The sequence below is a fragment of the Salmo trutta genome, chromosome 37 (assembly GCF_901001165.1).
Source record: "Salmo trutta chromosome 37, fSalTru1.1, whole genome shotgun sequence".
Classification (NCBI taxonomy): Eukaryota; Metazoa; Chordata; class Actinopteri; order Salmoniformes; family Salmonidae; genus Salmo; species Salmo trutta.
In genome coordinates, this window is record NC_042993.1 from 6146575 (window position 1) to 6169117 (window position 22543).

General features: G+C 47.3%; 1 protein-coding gene across 1 annotated transcript in view; it reads left to right on the top strand.

Moving 5' to 3' along the window:
* The window catches only part of LOC115176925 (serine/threonine-protein kinase Nek11), a 66990-nt gene that overhangs the window by 31699 nt on the left and 12748 nt on the right, over nt 1–22543 (top strand). The window contains exons 6-12 of the mRNA XM_029737323.1: nt 257–383; nt 2800–2949; nt 3141–3219; nt 6786–6871; nt 9911–10030; nt 11633–11726; nt 14669–14798. Of these exons, the coding sequence (XP_029593183.1) occupies nt 257–383; nt 2800–2949; nt 3141–3219; nt 6786–6871; nt 9911–10030; nt 11633–11726; nt 14669–14798 (786 nt within the window). The remainder of the gene's footprint in view (nt 1–256; nt 384–2799; nt 2950–3140; nt 3220–6785; nt 6872–9910; nt 10031–11632; nt 11727–14668; nt 14799–22543) is intronic.

Genomic DNA, 22543 nt, shown 5'->3' on the forward strand with positions numbered 1-22543 from the left:
CTGCATAGTGCTCACACCCATCCCCCTGGTCCTTTCAGATGGGATCAATGAGGGCACAGGAAATAGGAACAGGTTCCAGTTTGGAAATAATCACCTCATAATGCTTGATAAATTCCTCTGCTTAGTCTAGATTTAGCATTATTAGGTAATGTATTGTTGCTGTTTATTGTTCTTTGTTTTGTTTCCTACCTTATGCAAATTGCACTCTACAAATATAATATATTATTATTATAAGTGTTGCTCTTCCTCTGTTCAGGTGATTTTGGGGTGTCCTGTCTGCTGATGGGGTCATGTGACCTGGCCACCACCTTCACGGGCACGCCTTACTACATGAGCCCTGAAGTACTGAACCACCACGGTTACGACTCCAAGTCTGATATCTGGTAGGAAGGTGGAGCAGCACACTGAGGCTCAAAGACAGAAAGGTCAAAGTTAGGTTAAAGTTCAAATGTAAAGAAAGGTAAGGTTAGATAGGTTGAACAGTGAGTGGACATTGACATTTATGTTGATGCTGCACTGTTTGTTTATGTGTGTAGTAACTTTCTTATCACTTGTAACGCTTGTTTTGTGTTGTGGCAGCCACCACAAGTTTTATTGTGTGAATGTTTGTCATGTTTAAAACTTTTAATGAAACAAACACCTTTAGAGCTCTGCGTTTTGAAGATGAGTTCTTTTTTGATTCACATACCCCTCCGAACCTCAAGAGAGTTGTTGACATCCAGTTTCCTCCTCCGTCTCTCTGCTTCCTGCTAAGGCTACAGGTGCTGAGTTCAGAATGCTGTGTAATGCTGTCACGTATCAAGGCAGACTCTCATTGTGAGATTTGGCTGGCATTTCCTGAGAACTTGCTACTCACTTCAAAGCAGTCCAAAAGGAGCATGGCTAAGAGGCACTTTGGATATGGACTGGAATATGTGATGAGTAATGAAGTGTAGAAGAGGGGTAGAAAGGGATTCATGTATAATGATGAATGGAGTCGATACGGCCGTTGGTCTGATCAGCAGGAGAGCATAAAGAACACCTTTAATACCAAGAGCGACTATAGATCCCTCATTTTTCACTGCAGTCTGAAGTGCAAGCATCTTCTGAACTCAAAGTTCTTTGAAAAGAATACAACAGTGGTAACTGTACATGACTTCCTTCAGCACCAGTGCTCCATGGTTTCAAATAATAGTATTTTTGAGAAGTTATTCATGAAGAAGAATCTGATTTCTTGGAGAAAAATAAGTACAGCCGGTAGAACATAGTACTGAATGGAGACAAAAGCACTGGCAACTCTGCACTATCCCTCCCAGCTGCCAGCAGCGTCGTTCCATCCCTGGCCTTCCTTCCTCCCTTCTTTCCCTATTCATCTGTTTTCAAGAGGAAATTACCACTAATCCCAGAGTGGGAGTGGAAAATTGGCTTATTTTATCCGACAGAGGAAGAGAGACGGACAGAGAGGAAGAGAACAAGAAGCCAATTGAGGAGATGGTGGTGATCTCAGACACTGATACACAGCCCTCTGGGTAGTCTGTTGCCTCCCACTCCTCCTCACTCCGCAAGGCTCAGCGTCTCTTCCCATAGACCACACTAATGAGAGAGGAAGTGGTCACCTCACGCCTCGACCGCTCTACTGTACCACGCACGGCCCGTTTAGCTGTTCTCACAAGGAGGAGAGGGCTCACTGTAGGTAGTAAGTAAAGACAGGAAGTGGGAGATGGACTTTAAGGGTTAGAAAGAGAACGAGGATTAGAGCAACAAGTAGAGTCACAACTCTGTTAGGTCACAATGAGACAATGACTGGTGATAGATGTTTGAAATCCCTGTAATACATGGATGTCCACTCCTCTTCCCAATCTCTTCTTCTTATTTTACATCAAATAATACAATTATTACTTGATATAAAAACAATGGAACATTTGATATGGAAAATAAGATGGAGGCTTCCAGGGAAATGTAGATGATATTGTTTGTTTATCCTCCGTTATGGTATCTGAATACATTCATATTCATTGTAGAATCACTCTGTCCATTTATATTACTTGCATTGTTGTTCTGGTGAACTGTGTGGCAGGATGCAATAAAACAAGAGATTAAGAGAGAGTGATATTAAAGACAAAGAGGAAGATGATTGACAAATAATACCTTTAACTCTCTAACTTCCATCTTCTTCCTGCCATCGTTTGGTTATCTCTCTAATCCATCAAGAGTAATAACGGGAGCTAGTATATTCATTCTATGTCTGGCGGGCTATTATTATTCTCCCATCTAATCTGTTTATTCATGGCCACTTTCCTTTGATGCCAAACAACCTGCAGGAGAAGGGAGCTTTATTACACCTCAATAGAAGATGTGTACAGTTCCATTACCAGATGTGTTAATGTTCTCACTTCTTACTGATCTGTTTAGAGTCCATGTGGGGTATTAGTCATATTGGAAATATGAGACGACATTGATTTATTGATTCAATTACACAGTAGATCAGAGTGTCAGGTCGCACTACCCTTCCAAGGGCAGGTAATGAATATGGAATGGAATGACAGTTTTGATACAGTAGGTGACCTTATCACTGCTCAGATGGATGGGGACCTCAAAGGTTACCTCAACTGGCACCGACTGTTCCGTACGACTGGACTTCAGGTCAGGACCAGTGGATCCTGGTGCAGTTGTATCCTTAACCAATGCAGGTGTACCCAGAGGGGTCGATGATATCACTACCAGTGTGAACTGTGTTGGCTGATTTTGTGTGTGTGTGTGTGTGTGTGTGTGTGTGTGTGTGTGTGTGTGTGTGTGTGTGTGTGTGTGTGTGTGTTTCAGGGCCCTAGGCTGTATCCTGTATGAGATGTGTTGCCTGTCACACGCCTTTGAAGGACACAACTTCTTGTCAGTTGTGATGAAGATAGTGGAGGGAGAAACCCCCAGACTGGAGGCCAGTTACTCTCTGGAGCTCAACACACTCATGCAAAGGTGAGAAGGCATTAGCTGGAGAATGTAAGGGTCAACTCAGTAACACAGAGTTCATACCTCTCACATTGTGCTTCAAAGTGTACTAAAGGATAATACAGGATAAAGAGTTTCTTACCCTCCTTCAAACCCTAACACATAACTTAGCTTCAAACCCTAAACTTATCCAGAACCATGTGCTATGTCTCTTTTAGGATGCTGGAGAAAACCCCGTCATCCAGGCTCTCTGCTGCAGAAGCTCTGAAGACAAAATTCATTGAGGACAGTATGCAGGTTAGACCTATCCTGGAAACATAACACATATCACAGCAATATAAATACTTCCTAAGGCTGATTGATTGGTTGATTGATTGGGGTGGCTCCAAAGGTCAAATGGGCGGAGCTATGGTACCAGAATCACAGACTAATCAAACCTACTGGCTGGTTGGATTTACTCAATGCTAAATTGACTTCCTGTCATATTTCAGTTTTTTCCACAGCACATTTTGTGTAACCTTTTCTACCATGACAGGTTAGAAAGTCAGTATTTCATCTGTCGTCCACATTCTTATTGACAATTCACACACACACACACGCACACGCACACGCACACGCACACACACACACACACACACACACACACTCAGACATGAAAATGAAGCTCACTAAGCTCATGTGAGATGTCAAATAATGTACTGTATCTGACAAGCATATACGGTGGCTTCGGAAAGTATTCAGACTCCTTGACTTTTTCCACATTTTGTTAGGTTACAGCCTTATTCTAAAATGGATTACATTATTTATTTTTTCCCCCTCATCAATCTACACATAATACCCCATAATGACAAAGCAAAAATATGTTTTTAGACATTTTTGCTAATTTATAAAAAATAAAAAACTGAAATATCACATTTACATAAGTATTCAGACCATTTACTCAGTACTTTGTTGAAGCACCTTTGGCAGTGATTACAGCCTCGAGTCTTCTTGGGATGACACTAAAAGCTTGGCACACCTGTATTTGGGGAGTTTCTCTTATTCTTCTCTGCAGATCCTCTCAAGTTCTGTCAGGTTGGATGGGGAACGTTGCTGCACAGCTATTTTCAGGTCTCTCCAGAGATGTGCGATCGGGTTCAAGTCCGGGCTCTGGCTGGGCCACTCAAGGACATTCAGAGACTTGTCCCAAAGCCACTCCTGCGTTGTCTTGGCTGTGTGCTTAGGGTTGTTGTCCTGTTGGGAGGTGAACTTTCTCCACAGTCAGGTCCTGAGTGCCCTGGAACAGGTTTTCATCAAGGATCTCTCTGTATTTCGCTCATTTCATCTCTGCCTTGATCTTGACTAGTCTCCCAGTCCTTGCCGCTGAAAAACATCCCCGCTGCCACCATCATGCTTCACCATAGGGATGGTGCCAGGTTTCCTCCAGACGTGATACTTGGCATTCAGGTCAACGAGTTGGTTTCATCAGACCAGAGAATGTTGTTTCTCATGGTCTGAGAGTCTTTAGGTGCCTTTTGTCAAACTCCAAGTGGCTGTCATGTGCCTTTTACTGAGGTGTGGCTTTCGTTTGGCCACTCTACCATAAAGGCCTGATTGGTGGAGTGCTGCAGAAATGGTTGTCCTTCTGGAAGGTTCTCCCATCTCCACAGAGGAACTCTAGAGCTCTGTCAGAGTGACCATTGGGTTCTTGGTCACCTCCCTGAACAAGGCCCTTCTTCCCCGATTGTTCTTGGGGACGTTCAGTGCTGCAGAGATTTTTTGGTACTCTTCCCCAGATCTGTGCCTCGACACAATCCTGTCTTGGAGCTCTACGGACAATTCCTTCGACCTCATGGCTTGGTTTTTGCTCTGACATGCACTGTCAACTGTGGAACCTTATATAGACAGGTTTATGCCTTTACAAATCATGTCCGATCAATTGAATTTCACCAATGCGGACTCCAATCAAGTTATAGAAACATCTCAAGGATGATCAATGGAAACAGGATGCACCTGAGCTCAATTTAGAGTCTCATAGCAAGGGTCTGAATACTTATGTAAATAAGGTATTTCTGTTTTAGTTTTTTTTCATTATGGAGTATTGTGCGTAGATTGCTGAAGTTGTTTCTTTTTAATCCATTTTAGAATAAGGCTGTAACGTAACAAAATGTGGAAAAAGTCAAGGGGTCTGAAGGCACCGTATGTAAATGTACACATTACATGGATACACATCTGGTGGTCTGTGTTTAGTTTCTGCCTTGTGCAGTATGGTAACCTGACTGGACATGATGTATTCTGTTGAGCTTTCTTTCTGTCAGCACTGCATTTTATGTATTGCATTTCTCTCTAGCACCAATGGCTGAATGTACATGTAAAGTATATGTATAAGTATATGATGTGGCTATCCCTTTTTATGTCTGTATGCTAGCCTGACACTGTCTCCTTCTCAGTAAACATGGTAATTGTGTGTTGCCTGGCTGTTCTGTGTTGACGTAAAACACAATGGTTCTTTGATGTCTCTTGTTTTATCTCCTCCTCCTCCATATCTTCTCCATCTCTCCCTCCAGCTCCTCCATCTCTCCCTCCTCCATCTCTCCCTCCTCCATCTCTCCTCCTCCATCTCTCCCTCCATCTCTCCCTCCTCCATATCTCCTCCATCTCTCCCTCCATATCTCCTCCATCTCTCCCCCTCATCTCTCCTCCTCCATCTCTCCTCCTCCATCTCTCTCCCTCCTCCTCTTCCTTCTCCTCCTCCATCTCTCCCTCCTCATCTCTCCTCCTCCATCTCTCCTCCTCCATCTCTCTCCCTCCTCCTCTTCCTTCTCCTCCTCCATCTCTCCCTCCTCATCTCTCCCTCCTCCATCTCTCCTCATCTGTCTCTCCCCCTCCTCCTCCTCCATCTCTCTTCCTCCATCTCTCCTCCATCTCTCCTCTCTCCTCCTCTTCCTCCTCCTCCATCTTTCCCTCCTCCATCTCTTCTCTTCCTCCTCTATCTCTCCTCCTCCATCTCTCCTCCTCCATCTCTCCCTCCGCTTCCTCCATTGCTTCCTCCATTTCTCCCTCCATCTCTCCTCCTCCATCTCTCCCTCTGCTTCCTCCATTTCTCCCACCATATCTCCTCCTCCATATCTCCTCCTCCATCTCTCTTCCCTCCTCCTCTTCCTCCTCTATCTCTCCTCCTCTATCTCTCTTCCCTCCTCCTCTTCCTCCTCTATCTCTCCTCCTCCATCTCTCCTCCCTCCTCCTCTCCCTCCTCCTCCATCTCTCCTCCCTCCTCCTCTCCCTCCTCCATCTCTCCTCCTCCTTCTCTCCCACCTCCATCTCTCCTCCCTCCTCCTCTATCTCTCCTCCTCCATCTCTCCTCCCTCCTCCTCTCCCTCCTCCTCCATCTCTCCTCCCTCCTCCTCTCCCTCCTCCATCTCTCCTCCCTCCTCCTCTCCCACCTCCATCTCTCCCCCTCCTCCTCCTCATCCATCTCTCCCTCTATCTCTCCTCTTCCATCTCTCCTCTCCCTCCTCCATCTCTCCCCCTCCTTCTCTCCCCCCTACTCCATCTCTCCTCTCCCTCCCCCTCTCCCTCCCCCTCTCCTCCCAGTGGTTTACGCTCCATGTCCCTCTTTTCTCTTGTTGACAGATTTCAGTGAGAGAATGAGGGAATAGGGCACCACCCTCTATTATGCCGAAAGCAGAGTTTCGAAAGAGAGAAAGAGAGAAAGAGAGAGGGAAAGAGAGGGAAAGAGAGAGAGAGAGAGAGAGACTAGTCTGTTAGTAATAAAGCAATAATATTGATCATGTTAACCTTTATCTCGCTCTTTCTTTTCTCTCTCTTTTATTCTCTCTCTTTCCCCCTCCCTTTCTTTTCTCTATCTCACTCACTCTCTACAGATCTTAAAACACAAGTTCTGTAGTCTGACGCTGAGAGACAAGACATCGGCGGGAGAAAGAGACGCAGCACAGATATTGAAAGCGGTGTAAGGACATGCTCTATATTCTGTATGGTTTGTCTGTGGTTTGGGTTATTAAGAAGGAAGAGGGAGAACTAAAACCACTATCATCCTCAGACATGAAGAATGAACACTGGGTCCTCAGTTTAGAGCTACGTGGCTGCAGTTACACACCAGTATCATCCTCAGACATGAAGAATGAACACTGGCTCCTTAGCTTAGCGCAATGTGGCTGCATCAGGACAGAGGGATTTTTAAGCATTTACTATCTCATTTACTATTTACTATCTCTCTCTCTCTCTCTCTCTCTCTCTCTCTCTCTCTCTCTCTCTCTTTCTCTCTCACTTCCTCTCTCTCTCACTCTCTCTGTCCTCTCTCCTCTCTCTCTCTCACTTCCTTACACTCACATTTTCTCACTCACTCAGACATGGAAGCACAGTTAGTAGCAGCTGTCTCTTAAACAAACCAGACCGTCACTGATTCAAACTGGCACCAATCAGGGAAGGTGCCTGTCATCATTAGCTTAGCTGGCCACACACTCTCCTGTATGTCAGAGTAGCCAGGTGTAACATGCTGCAGAGAAAGACCAGATTAGGTCTAGGTCTTAGCAATAGCCACACCCATCTCTTTAGGATTGACACGATCATGTCATTTGTTGCCTGATAGACTGCATCTGTAATGACTTGCCAAGGTGCCTTGGTAGCATGTGGTCAATGCGATATGGTTGTGAGAAATTGTGATTAATTTGGGATTATGCATGATAAGATTCTCTGATCTGATGTTATGCTTATTAACTGGTCAGTGACATGATCGTGTTATTCCACTTTGTACATACTGACCCTGATGACTTGTCGAATGGAATTCTACACACCTTATAGTTAGAGTTAGAGTTCTGATTGAAGCCAGGGTTGTGGTTGAACCAGGATGTGGACATGGAGCTAGGTTTAGGGTTGGGTCCAAGGTTAGGGTTGAACCAGGATGTGGACATGGAGCTAGGTTTAGGGTTGGGTCTAAGGTTAGGGTTGAACCAGGATGTGGACATGGGGCTAGCTTTAGGGTTGGGTCTAAGGTTAGGGTTGAACAAGGATGTGGACATGGAGCTAGGTTTAGGGTTGGGTCCAAGGTTAGGGTTGAACCAGGATGTGGACATGAAGCTAGGGTAAAGGTTGGGTCTAAGGTTAGGGTTGAACCAGGATGTGGACATGGAGCTAGGTTTAGGGTTGGTCTAAGGTTAGGGTTGAACCAGGATGTGGACATGGAGCTAGGTTTAGGGTTGGGTCTAAGGTTAGGGTTGAACCAGGATGTGGACATGGAGCTAGGTTTAGGGTTGGGTCTAAGGTTAGGGTTGAACCAGGATGTGGACATGGAGCTAGGTTTAGGGTTGGGTCCAAGGTTAGGGTTGAACCAGGATGTGGACATGGAGCTAGGTTAAGGGTTGGGTCTAAGGTTAGGGTTGAACCAGGATGTGGACATGGAGCTAGGTTTAGGTTTGGGTCCAAGGTTAGGGTTGAACCAGGATGTGGACATGAAACTAGGGTAAAGGTTGGGTCTAAGGTTAGGGTTGAACCAGGATGTGGACATGGAACTAGGTTTAAGGTTGGGTCTAAGGTTAGGGTTGAACCAGGATGTGGACATGAAGCTAGGGTAAAGGTTGGGTCTAAGGTTAGGGTTGAACCAGGATGTGGACATGGAGCTAGGTTTAGGGTTGGGTCTAAGGTTAGGGTTGAACCAGGATGTGGACATGGAGCTAGGTTTAGGGTTGGGTCCACGGTTAGGGTTGAACCAGGATGTGGACATGGAGCTAGGTTTAGGGTTGGGTCTAAGGTTAGGGTTGAACCAGGATGTGGACATGGAGCTAGGTTTAGGGTTGGGTCTAAGGTTAGGGTTGAACCAGGATGTGGACATGGAGCTAGGTTTAGGGTTGGGTCTAAGGTTAGGGTTGAACCAGGATGTGGACATGGAGCTAGGTTTAGGGTTGGGTCTAAGGTTAGGGTTGAACCAGGATGTGGACATGGAGCTAGGTTTAGGGTTGGGTCTAAGGTTAGGGTTGAACCAGGATGTGGACATGAAGCTAGGGTTGTTTTTATTTTTTTATTTAACCTTTATTTAACTAGGCAAGTCAGTTAAGAAAAATTCTTATTTACAATGATGGCCTACCCCGGCACAACCCTCACCCGGACGACGCTGGTCCAATTGTGCGCCGCCCTATGGGACTCCCAATCACGGCCGGTTGTGATACAGCCTGCAATCAAACCAGGGTCTGTAGTGATGCCTCTAGCACTGAGATGCAGTGCCTTAGACCGTTGCGCCACTCGGGAGCTCCGGGTTAGGGTTGAGCTGGTATGCGGACATGAAGCTGGGGTAAGGGTTAAAATCAAATCAAATGCTTACATACAAGCAACAATGCATTTTTTTGTGTGTTGCTAAAAATAAAAAAAATAAAATAAAGAAGAAGGACAAAGTAACACAATAAAATAACAATAACGAGGCTATATACAGGGGGTACCGGTACCGAGTCAATGTGCAGGGGCACAGGTTAGTCGAGGTAAATCGAGGAAATATGAGGCTAGGGTTGAACTGGGATGTGGACATGAAGCTAGGTTGAGGGTTAGGCTTTCGGTTAGGTTTAGGCTTATGGTTAGGGTTTAAGTTATGGTTAGAGGACAGTGGGAGACATATCTGAATCAGGGTCTCCAATTAATAATCCTCTTGATTAGATCGTCTCTTTCATATGTATATTGTTTATGTCTGATTACTGCCCATCTCACTCTAAATGACCTTGTTACATACATTACATGATGAAAGAAGTATTTACATTCACATTGGAAGTGACCTACAAAAGGTAAACGCTAGAATTCAATCAAATCCACCACACTGAGGTATTTACTGTGCACAGTATCTCTTTTTGCCATGGTAAATTCAAAATCCCATTAAGGCAGCAATTGTTTTTAACAGTGCAGAGGTAATTGTGTGTAGGAGTATCTGACCTCTGACCTATCTTACTCGCCAACGCTCCAGCCCTCCCAACCTCTGACTGTTGCCCTTTGACCTTTGCCCTTTGAACAGGCAGAGAAAGGTGCACCTTCAGACACTGAGGGAGAAGTCAGAGCTAGACAGAATGACCCCCAGGGAGAGAATGAGGCTGAGGAAGTTGCAGGCTGCCGACGACAAGGCCAGGAGGCTTAGGTAGGACACCCGCACATACACACACACACACGCACGCACATGTACACACACACACACACACACACACACACACACACACACACACACACACACACACACACACACACACACACACACACACACACACACACACACAGCCCACACCACAGTCATTCGGTCCATGACCAGTATAGAGCCTGTGAGGTCCCGTTGGGATTCTTCTGGTCCTGATGCTTGGCTGGGTTCCCTTTAAAGATGAAGAGAGATTTGTGTAAATGCATTCTCCCCTGCCCTAGTTTCCTTGGGCTGAACTGTGTTGGAGACGTGTCTACAGGGAACGGTACTGAGAGCGACAGAGGGGTGGTGGATGGGAAGGACAACAGGCCAGGCAACAGGGCTATTGATGTGCTCTATGGAGTTCCAACTTTTAGCAGAACGCTGATATTATACAAGCCATGACCTTCTCTCTCTCCTCCCCTCCTCTCTCCCCTCTCTCCCCTCCCTCTCTCTCCCTCTTCTGCCTCTCACTTTCTCTCTCTTTCTCTCTCTCTGTCTCTCTCTGTCTCTGTCTCTCTCTGTCTCTCTCTGTCTCTGTCTCTCTCTCTCTCTCTCTGTGGGTCTCTGTCTACCTGTTTTGTTTCTTTCTCTCATTTTCTCTTTCTCTCTACCTATGTCCTTCCTCCTCTCTCTCCCTCTTTCCCTCTCTTTCCCACACTCTGTTGTTTCTGGTTGATAACTACAGTGTTATGACCTCCTAGTCTTAATGATCAACATAACCCACTGCCATCTCACTTTTATACTGTGTTGCATCGTTCATCTACAGGTAACTGCCAAGATAAAGGAAACCCCAACATAGTGTCATAATAAGGCATTGGGCACCACGAGCCAGAACCGCTTCAATGCACCTTGGCATAGATTCTACAAGTGTCTGGAACTCAATTGGAGGGATGCGACACCATTCCTCCATGAGAAATTCCATCATTTGGTGTTTTGTTGATGGTGGTGGAAAACGCTGTCTCAGGCTCCGCTCCAGAATCTCCTGTAAGTGTTCAATTGGGTTGAGATCTGGTGACTGAGACGGCCATGGCATATGGTTTACATCCTTTTCATGCTCATCAAATCATTGTGACCACTTGTGTCCTATGGATGGGGGCATTGTCATCCTATGGGGGAATAGCCATGGTAGACAAAATATTTTTTTATACATGACCCTAAGGATGTTTAACTCAGGAACCATACCTGTTTGGAAGCACCTGCTTTCATTATACTTTGTATCCCTCATGATCTCAAGTGTTTCCATTATTTTGGCAGTTACCTGTATATTAAGATATAAGGCACGGGGGGTGTGGTATATATGGCCAATATACCACGGCTAAGGACTGTTCTTAAGCGGGACGCAACGCGGAGTGCCTGGATACAGCCCTTAGCCGTGGTATATTGGCCATATACCACAAACCCCCGAGGTGCCTTATTGCTATTATAAACTGGTTACCAATGTAATTAGAGCAGTAAAAATAAATGTTTTGTCATACCCGTGGTATACAATCTGATATACCATGGCTGTCAGCCAATCAGCATTCAGGGCTTGAACCAGCCAGTTTATAATATAATGTAACACTACAGGAGACTTGCTGAGGAGAAATACCAGGAAAACCACTTCCGACTGCAGGAGCTGAGGAGCCGCCATTTAGAGAAAGTCAGTTTGGACGTCTTGAATGTAAGAGAGACACAATTCTAAAAGTTGAATGAAAAGCTCTCTTAGCAAATAATGCATATACAGTGAGGGAAAAAAGTATTTGATCCCCTGCTGATTTTGTACGTTTGCCCACTGACAAACAAATGATCAGTCTATAATTTTAATGGTAGGTTTATTTGAACAGTGAGAGACAGAATAACAACAAAAAAATCCAGGAAAACGCATGTCAAAAATGTTATAAATTGATATGCATTTTAATGAGGGAAATAAGTATTTGATCCCCTCTCAATCAGAAAGATTTCTGGCTCCCAGGTGTCTTTTATACAGGTAACGAGCTGAGATTAGGAGCACACTCTTAAAGGGAGTGCTCCTAATCTCAGCTTGTTACCTGTATAAAAGACACCTGTCCACAGAAGCAATCAATCAATCAGATTTCAAACTCTCCACCATGGCCAAGACCAAAGAGCTCTCCAAGGATGTCAGGGACAACATTGTAGACCTACACAAGGCTGGAATGGGCTACAAGACCATCACCAAGCAGCTTGGTGAGAAGGTGACAACAATTGGTGCGATTATTCGCAAATAGAAGAAACACAAAAGAACTGTCAATCTCCCTCGGCCTGGGGCTCCATGCAAGATCTCACCTCGTGGAGTTGTAATGATCATGAGAACGGTGAGGAATCAGCCCAGAACTACACGGGAGGATCTTGTCAATAATCTCAAGGCAGCTGGGACCATAGTCACCAAGAAAACAATTGGTAACACACTATGCCGTGAAGGACTGAAATCCTGCAGCGCCCGCAAGGTCCCCCTGCTCAAGAAAGTACATATACATGCCCGTCTGAAGTTTGCCAATGAACATCTGAATGATTCAGAGGACAACTGGGTGAAAGTGTTGTGGTCAGATGAGACCAAAATGGAGCTCTTTGGCATCAACTCAACTCGCCGTGTTTGGAGGAGGAGGAATGCTGCCTATGACCCCAAGAACACCATCCCCACCGTCAAACATGGAGGTGGAAACATTATGCTTTGGGGGTGTTTTTCTGCTAAGGGGACAGGACAACTTCACCGCATCAAAGGGACGATGGACGGAGCCATGTACCGTCAAATCTTGGGTGAGAACCTCCTTCCCTCAGCCAGGGCATTGAAAATGGGTTGTGGATGGATATTCCAGCATGACAATGACCCAAAACACACGGCCAAGGCAACAAAGGAGTGGCTCAAGAAGAAGCACATTAAGGTCCTGGAGTGGCCTAGCCAGTCTCTAGACCTTAATCCCATAGAAAATTTGTGGAGGGAGCTGAAGGTTCGAGTTGCCAAACGTCAGCCTCGAAACCTTAATGACTTGGAGAAGACCTCTTTCCACTGGGATTCTCTGCCTCTAACCCTATTACAGGGGCTGAGTCACTGACTTACTGGTGTTCTTCCATGCCGTCCATGGGAGGGGTGCGTCACTTGAGTGGGTTGAGTCACTGACGTGGTCTTCCTGTCTGGGTTGGCGCCCCCCCTTGGGTTGTGCCATGGCGGAGATTTTTGTGGGCTATACTCGGCCTTGTCTTCGGACAGTAAGTTGGTGGTTGTAGACATCCCTCTAGTGGTGTGGGGGCTGTGCTTTGGCATAGTGGGTGGGGTTATATCCTGCCTGTTTGGCCCTGTCCGGGGGTATCATCGGATGGGGCCACAGTGTCTTCTGATCCCTCCTGTCTCAGCTTCCAGTATTTATGCTGCAGTAGTTTATGTGTCGAGGGGCTAGGGTCAGTCTGTTACAGCTGGAGTATTCTCTTGTCTTATCCGGTGTCCTGTGTGAATTTAAATATGCTCTCTCTAATTCTCTCTTTCTCTCTTTCTTTCTTTCTCTCGGAGGACCTGAGCCCTAGGACCATGCCTCAGGACTACCTGGCATGATGACTCCTTGCTGTCCCCAGTCCACCTGGCCATGCTGCTGCTCCAGTTTCAACTGTTCTGCCTGCGGCTACGGAACCCTGACCTGTTCACCGGACGTGCTTGTTGCACCCTCGACAACTACTATGATTATTATTATTTGACCATGCTGGTCATTTATGAACATTTTAACATCTTGACCATGTTCTGTTATAATATCCACCCGGCACAGCCAGAAGAGGACTGGCCACCCCTCATAGCCTGGTTCCTCTCTAGGTTTCTTCCTAGGTTTTTGGCCTTTCTAGGGAGTTTTTCCTAGGGAGTTTTTCCTAGCCACTGTGCTTCTTTCACATGCATTGCTTGCTGTTTGGGGTTTTAGGCTGGGTTTCTGTACAGCACTTTGAGATTTCAGCTGATATACAAAGGGCTATATAAATAAATTTGATTTGATTTGAAGATCTGCAAAGAGGAGTGGGACAAAATCCCTCCCGAGATGTGTGCAAACCTGGTGACCAAGTACAAGAAACGTCTGACCTCTGTGATTGCCAACAAGGGTTTTGCCACCAAGTACTAAGTCATGTTTTGCAGAGGGGTCAAATACTTATTTCCCTCATTAAAATGCAAATCATTTTCTAACATTTTTGACATGTGTTTTTCAGGATTTTTTGTTGTTGTTATTCTGTCTCTCACTGTTCAAATAAACCTACCATTAAAATTATAGACTGATCATTTCTTTGTCAGTGGGCAAACGTACAAAATCAGCAGGGGATCAAATACTTTTTTCCCTCACTGTAATTGGATGAAAAATGTTTCGTTTTTACCCTCTACGACTTGAATTACTTGAATTAACTAATTGTTTGAGTGAAATTAGTAGCCGGTTCTTTGGCCTGAGTTAAATTAAACACTAAGGGTGTCTCTTCTCCGTGAACCTCGTTTGGTATTCCCTTATGGTCTCATTAGCCAATCACTCGCTTCATAATTGAAACTCCCCCTAAAAATACAAAAAAAATGTGTCTTGTTAAAAAATTCAATAGATACTTATGACTAATTGAATTGAAAACTCCATCACTTCCACCCAATAGGAGAGTGCAGGAGATGCAGTCCACCAGACTGCACCAATCCCATCTGAGAACTACCGGTCGCTGGGTTGTTCACAGCCAATGGGAAGGCAGCAGCAGGACGAGATGCGAATGTCTGAGCCAGTGGGGCGTGGTGAGTATACTTTCTTCTTGTACCTTTTATTTCTGTTAACGATGACCTACTATAGGATCATGGTTTTATGCAGTACATCTTGGTTAGCCTGCAGTACATCTTGGTTGGCCTGCAGTACATCTTGGTTAGCCTGCAGTACATCTTGGTTAGCCTGCAGTACATCTTGGTTAGCCTGCAGTACATCTTGGTTAGCCTGCAGTACATCTTGGTTAGCCTGCAATACACCTTGGTTAGCCTGCAGTACATCTTGGTTAGCCTGCAGTACATCTTGGTTAGCCTGCAGTACATCTTGGTTGGCCTGCAGTACATCTTGGTTGTCCTGCAGTACATCTTGGTTAGCCTGCAGTACATCTTGGTTAGCCTGCAGTACATCTTGGTTGGCCTGCAGTACATCTTGGTTAGCCTGCAGTACATCTTGGTTGTCCTGCAGTACATCTTGGTTGGCCTGCAGTACATCTTGGTTGGCCTGCAGTACATCTTGGTTAGCCTGCAGTACATCTTGGTTGGCCTGCAGTACATCTTGGTTGGCCTACAGTACATCTTGGTTGGCCTGCAGTACATCTTGGTTGGCCTGCAGTACATCTTGGTTGGCCTGCATTACATCTTGGTTAGACTGCAGTACATCTTGGTTGGCCTGCAGTAGATCTCCCCGCCACTGTTTCAGTAAAAAGCTGAGGGATGGGGCTGGAGAAAAATAACCACTCTCAAATTCATAGACAGGGATATGGATGCAAGGACTGATCATCCATGATATCAAAATTATAGTTGTAACCATGTTTTGAGGCTATACAGTTTTGTTTATATTGACTTTGTTTACAAACATGGGAGTAAAACAAGCTTATATTTAGTGTTCTGATGGGGTACGACAGTTAAACTAAGATCATGATGCATTTCTAAGTTATATTCTTCAAGAATCAATGGATACCATTCATTTATAAAATGTACTGTATGTAGCAACTGCAGAAATGTTTGTTGAAATTAAACCTTATGTAAACCCTGATGAAAATTTTACTTTGGCAAATAAAAATCTGTTCCCATTTATCCAAGACCACCTTAAAATGTATCGTGTGCTTGAATCTCGGCAAATTTTATTTTTCTATTTAACAACGCTTAGGCACTTTGGAGGAATACACACGCACACACACACACACACACGCACACCTGCGCCCAATCACACGCCCAATCAGGGCCGGCCCCGTGCCCAATCACACACCCAATCAGGGCCGGCCCTTCACCCAATCCTCTGAGATCGGTGAAGACCAGGATGTAAGAATAAGAAAATAGGACTTCAACAACGGTTATACTGTTATAGCTGTAGTGCCCTTCAGGGTTGGGGTCAGTTAGGCTCGTATTGCTATACCTCCAAAATCACGCCATTGTCACGCCTCCCATTTTAGGGAAGGTCGACGAGGCCCGGGTAAGTTTAAACTCAAGTCTAGAAGTGGACAAGTGATTTCAGTTGAAAATAATGTCTGCAATTCACGTTGGAATCCGTCATTAATTTAAATGACTATTAAATATCCAATATTCCTTGATGAATGTCCAAACCCATAGACCAACCCCCTGCTTAACACTCGCCCCACTTCCACTTCACTGTGGGACCCCCATGGTGGGAGATCCAGGGGGTCCCTCAGATCTCCAATGCCCCAGATTCCCTCATCTCGGCTGGGATCAGAGTCACCGAGAGCCCCTGGTGGCATGAAACCTCTCCTACTCTGACAGACCAGCCATAATGTAAAGCAGCCCAGGCAGTATCATCAAAGGCTGAGGAGCAGAGTGAACATGCATCACACAGTGTGCAGGAGAGAGTGTAACATAGAGGATGGTTCATAGTAATGGATGCATTTATTCTGTTCCAGCCCGTCCTCCCCATTTATAGTGTCACAAGCCACCACTGTTATTGTACTACACACCTACACACACCCACTCACCCCCTCAAGGTACACGCACACGCACACGCACACACACACACACACACACACACACACACACACACACACACACACACACACACACACACACACACACACACACACACACACACACACACACACACACACTCACACACCCCCTCAAGGAGCACACATGCAAATAAGAAAGACAAGAGAAAAGTGCTTTGTTATTTTTACTAAACCACATTAAACCAAATCTCAATGGCCCATTGCCCCCTTTCCCCTTTCAAGTGTAGACATGGTCTGACATTAAACATACCTCAAGCAGCCTCACTGGGGAATAAAGGCAAGTATTAGACTAAAATGAATTAGGAAATAAACATTGAATTATGCATGCCGATGACCTCTGTCCTTAGTATAAATAAACATACAGTATCACTGAGAGCCACAGGCAGCCCCAGATGCAACATGCTCACAGGTTTCAACACAGTGTGGTAGGATATAGGGGTGAAAGAAGATTATATTATCTGAGTTTGAGGTCAGATGACAGAGGTGTCTCTCTCTCTCTCTCTCTCTCTCTCTCTCTCTGTGTCTCTCTCTGACAGTCCCAATTTGCCCAGTGAAGCACTTTTTCAAAGTCTCAGAACTCTTTGCAGTCGGTCTCAGAGAGTTGCAGAGTCTGTTGGACAGGGAGGGAGGATAGATTGACTGATGGGAGTACCTGGCCCTCTGTAACCTTGGCCGTGGTACTGCTGGTGCAGGAGGCCAAGATTAATGATACCTGAGGCAGCGGAGGGCACATGAATGAAACATTCTGGATTACAAAAAACTGTTAGAGCTTGTTTGCATAAGTGATTATTCTGGTCTGGTATTAACATTAATTAAAATCAATGAAGCACTGAATCAGGTGAGATGGGACAGAAACCACTGACAGAAATCGACATCAGGTTATAAGCACCAGACAGACAGGGTGTGTGTGTGTTTGCGTGTGCAGTTGTGTGCCATTCTCTGTCGTGGAGAGTCTGCCGGCTGGTTGGACTGTGGGATGCCTGGTCATAGGTCACTGATCTGATCTGCTTCAGGCTCTGTTGGACTCACTCTAAGAAAGCCACAAAGGGGAAGGCTTTTAGGAGGCTTATAGTTTGTGTGATGTAATCAGGGTATTGTGTTGTACTGTAGTTGTATGACTTGACTGAGACATCATTATTTACCTGGTTCCTTTATGAAACTTTGGTCAATTTTTAGAGACCGCTTGTTTTTTTTCTCCATTTCATTCCCTCTTTCTGCCTCTTTATCTCAATTTCATTCCCTGTCTCTTTATCTCCATTTCATTCCTGTCTCTTTATCTCCATTTCATTTCTGTCTCTTTATCTGAATTTCATTCCTGTCTCTTTATCTCCATTTCATTCCTGTCTCTTTATCTCCATTTCATTCCTTCTGTCTCTTTATCTCCATTTCATTCCTTCTGTCTCTTTATCTCCATTTCATTCCTTCTGTCGCTTTATCTCCATTTCATTCCTTCTGTCTCTTTATCTCCATTTCATTCCTTCTGTCACTTTATCTCCATTTCATTCCTTCAGTCACTTTATCTGCTTCCCCCATTTTTAGTGGCCATATTTCTCAGAAGATATGGTTTTGTCTTGAAGGATTAAGGATAAGTCTTTGGAAGTGTACAGTTTTCTATTGGAGTGTAAGGAAGTTTGTGTGTAGCTGGTGTATAGGAGTCAGGCACAGGACAGCAGATATGAGTAAAAAACGTATTTTACTCAACATATAATCAATGCATTACAAAAACAGAGCCCACAATAACAGACCTTCCTACATAGAAACAATCACTCACAAACAAACATGGGGGAACAGAGGGTTAAATAATGAACAGGTAATTTGGGGATTGAAACCAGGTGTGTAAGACAAAGACAAAACAAATGGAAAATGAAAAGTGGATTGGCAATGGCTAGAAGGCTGGTGACGTCGACCGCCGAACGTCGCCCGAACAAGGAGAGGGACCGACTTCGGTGGAAGTCGTGACAGTACCCCCTCTTGACAGTACCCCCTCCGACACCGACCTCGGGGACGACCCGGAGGACGAGGCGCAGGGCGATCCGGATGGAGACGGTGGAACTCCCGCAGCAACGAAGGGTCCAAGACGTCCTCCACCGACACCCAGCATCTCTCCTCCGGACCGTACCCCTCCCACTCCACGAGGTACTGAAGGCCCCTCGCCCGACGCCTCGAGTCCAGTATGGCTCGAACAGCATACGCCGGGGCCCCCTCGATGTCCAGAGGGGGTGGAGGAACCTCCCACACCTCACACTCCTTGAGTGGACCAGCCACCACCGGCCTGAGGAGAGACACATGGAACGAGGGATTAATACGGTAATCTGGGGGAAGCTGTAACCTGTAGCATACCTCGTTCAGTCTCCTCAGGACTTTGAATGGCCCCACAAACCGCTGACCCAGCTTCCGGCAGGGCAGGCGGAGGGGCAGGTTTCGGGTCGAGAGCCAGACCCGGTCCCCCGGTGCGAACACCAGGGCCTCACTGCGGTAGCGGTCGGCGCTCGCCTTCTGCCGCCTCATGGCCCATTGCAGGTGCACATGGGCAGCCTCCCAGGTCTCCTCCGAATGCTTAAACCATTCGTCCACCGCAGGAGCCTCGATCTATCTCTGATGCCACGGTGCCAGAACAGGCTGATACCCTAGTACGCACTGGAAAGGAGAGAGGTTAGTGGAGGAGTGGCGGAGTGAGTTTTGGGCCATCTCTGCCCAGGGGATGAATGCCGCCCACTCCCCCGGCCGGTCCTGTCAATATGACCGCAGAAACCTACCCACTTCCTGATTTACTCTCTCCACCTGCCCGTTACTCTCGGGATGAAAACCTGAGGTGAGGCTGACCGAGACCCCCAGACGTTCCATGAACCCTCTCCAGACCCTGGACATGAACTGGGGACCCCGATCAGAGACTATATCCTCAGGCACCCGGTATTGCCGGACGACGTGAGTGAACAGGGCCTCCGCAGTCTGTAGGGCCGTAGGGAGACCGGGCAAAGGGAGAAGACGGCAGGACTTAGAAAACCGATCCACAACGACCAGGATCGTGGTGTTGCCCTGTGATGGAGGAAGATCTGTCAGGAAGCCCACCGACAGGTGCGACCACGCCGTTGTGGAACGGGGCGCACACCGAGCAGGAGGAAACATAAACCCTCACGTCCTTGGCCAAGGTGGACGACCAGTACTTCCCACTAAGGCAACGCACCGTCCGACTGATGCCAGGGTGACCAGAGGAGGGTGACGCGTGGGCCCAATAGATCAAACTGTTGCGGACAGCAGAGTGGGCTCTGTGCGTAACGCCCACTCTATGTCCGCGTCCAACTCCCACACCACCGGTGCCACCAGGCAAGAGGCCGGAAGTATGGGAGTGTGATCCATGGACCGCTCCTCTGTGTCATACATCCAGGACAGTGCGTCTGCCTTAGCGTTCTGGGAACCTGGTCTGTAGGACAGAGTGAAAACAAAACGGGTAAAGAACATGGCCCACCTTGCCTGGCGAGGGTTCAGTCTCCTCGCCACCCGGATGTACTCCAGATTGCGGTGGTCAGTCCAGATGAGAAAAGGGTGATTAGCCCCCTCAAGCCAATGTCTCCACGCCTTCAGAGCCTTGACAACAGCCAACAGCTCCCAGTCCCTCACATCATAGTTTCGCTCCGCCGGGCTGAGCTTCTTCGAAAAGAATGCACAGGGGCGGAGCTTTGGTGGCGTGCCCGAGCGCTGAGAGAGCACGGCTCCTATCCCAGCCTCGGACGCGTCCACCTCCACTATGAAAGCCAAAGAGGGATCCGGATGAGCCAGCACGGGAGCCGAGGTAAACAGAGCCTTCAGGTGACCAAAAGCCCTGTCCGCCTCAGCCGACCACTGCAGCCACACCGGTTCTCCCTTCAGCAGTGAGGTAATGGGAGCTACTACCTGACCAAAACCCCGGATAAACCTCCAGTAGTAGTTGGCAAACCCTAGAAACTGCTGCAATTCCTTTACCGTGGTGTGAGTCGGCCAATTACGCACGGCTGAAATGCAGTCACTCCATCTCCACCCCTGAAGTGAAAATGCGGTACCCTAGGAAGGAGACGGACTGTTGGAAGAACAGACATTTCTCAGCCTTGACGTACAGGTCATGCTCCAACAGTCGACCAAGCACCCTGCGCACCAGGGACACATGCTCGGCGCGCGTAGCGGAGTATATCAGAATGTCGTCGATATACACCACTACACCCTGCCCGTGCAGGTCCTGGAAAATCTCATCAACAAAGGCCTGGAAGACTGATGGAGCATTCATCAACCCGTACGGCATGACGAGGTACTCATAGTGCCCAGAGGTGGTACTAAATACTGTCTTCCACTCGTCCCCCTCCCGGATACGCACCAGGTTGTAAGCGCTCCTGAGATCCAATTTTGTGAAGAAGCGCGCCCCGTGCACTGACTCGATCGCACTGGCGATGAGAGGCAACGGGTAGCTGTACCTCACAGTGATCTGATTGATACCTCGATAGTCAATACACGGGCGCAGACCCCCATCCTTCTTCTTCACAAAAAAGAAACTCGAGGAGGCAGGTGAAGTGGAGGGCCGAATGTATCCCTGCCCCAGGGATTCAGAGACATATGTTTCCATAGCCACTGTCTCCTCCTGTGACAGAGGATACACGTAACTCCTGGGAAGTGCTGCATCTACCAGGAGATTTAGTCGCACCGATGGAAACCCCCACACACCTCCCTGAGCACTCTCATGACTACCCTTTGAAAGCCCTCTGTTGCCACGAAATAGTGGGGTCATGACAGGCCAACCAGGGTAGGCCCAGCACCACGGGAAATGCAGGAGAATCAGTCAGGAAAAGACTGAGTCTCTCCTTATGACCCTCCTGCGTAACCATGTCTAGTGGAGCGGTGGCCTCCCTAATCAGCCCTGACCCTAATAGTCGACTATCTAGGGCGTGCACAGGGAAGGGCATATCCACAGGAACAAGGGGGATCCCTAAACTATGGGCAAATTAATGGTCAGTAAAATTCCCAGCTGCGCCTGAATCTACGAGCGCCTTATGCTGGGAATGCAAGGAAAACTCAGGAAATGAAATAAACATATACATGTGAGCAACAGGGGGCTCTGGGTGAGCCTGGTGCCGACTCACCTGGGGTGACACGATAGTACCCTGCCTGCTGTCTCGACTCCCTGAGGAACCCCCCCAGCACCGACCAGCAGTGTGCCCTCTGCGGCCACAGATGGTGCAGGGAATGGCCCCTCCTCCGGTCACCCTAAGCGCAGCACCTCCCAGCTCCATGGGCGTCGGAGCTGGGGGATGGAACTGACAGGCCCCAATCCGGACGTCCGCGGGCAGTCAGCAGGTTGTCCAGCCGGATGGACAGGTCCACCAGCTGGTCCAACGTGAGGGTGGTGTCTAGGCAGGCCAACTCCTGATGGACGTCCTCGCGCAGACTGCAACGGTAGTGATCGATCAGGGACCTGTCATTCCATCTGCGCTGGTGGCCAGGGTCCGGAAGTCCAATGCAAAATCCAGTCGTTCACCCACCGCTCTACCCTCAATCGGGTTGTCGAAAACTGCCCGAAAGCGGTGGGTGAACTCTGCGTAATGGTCCAACGCCGCGTCTCCCTCACTCCATTCGGCTTTGGCCCACTCCAGGGCTTTGCCTGAGAGGCAGGAGATGAGGGCGGACATGCTCTCACGTCCCGAAGGAGCCGGGTGGACGGGCGCCAGGTAGAGCTCAAGCTGGAGTAGGAACCCCTGGCATCCGGCAGCCGTCCCATCATACTCCCTCGGGAGCGCGAGCTGGATCCTGCTGGAACCGGGT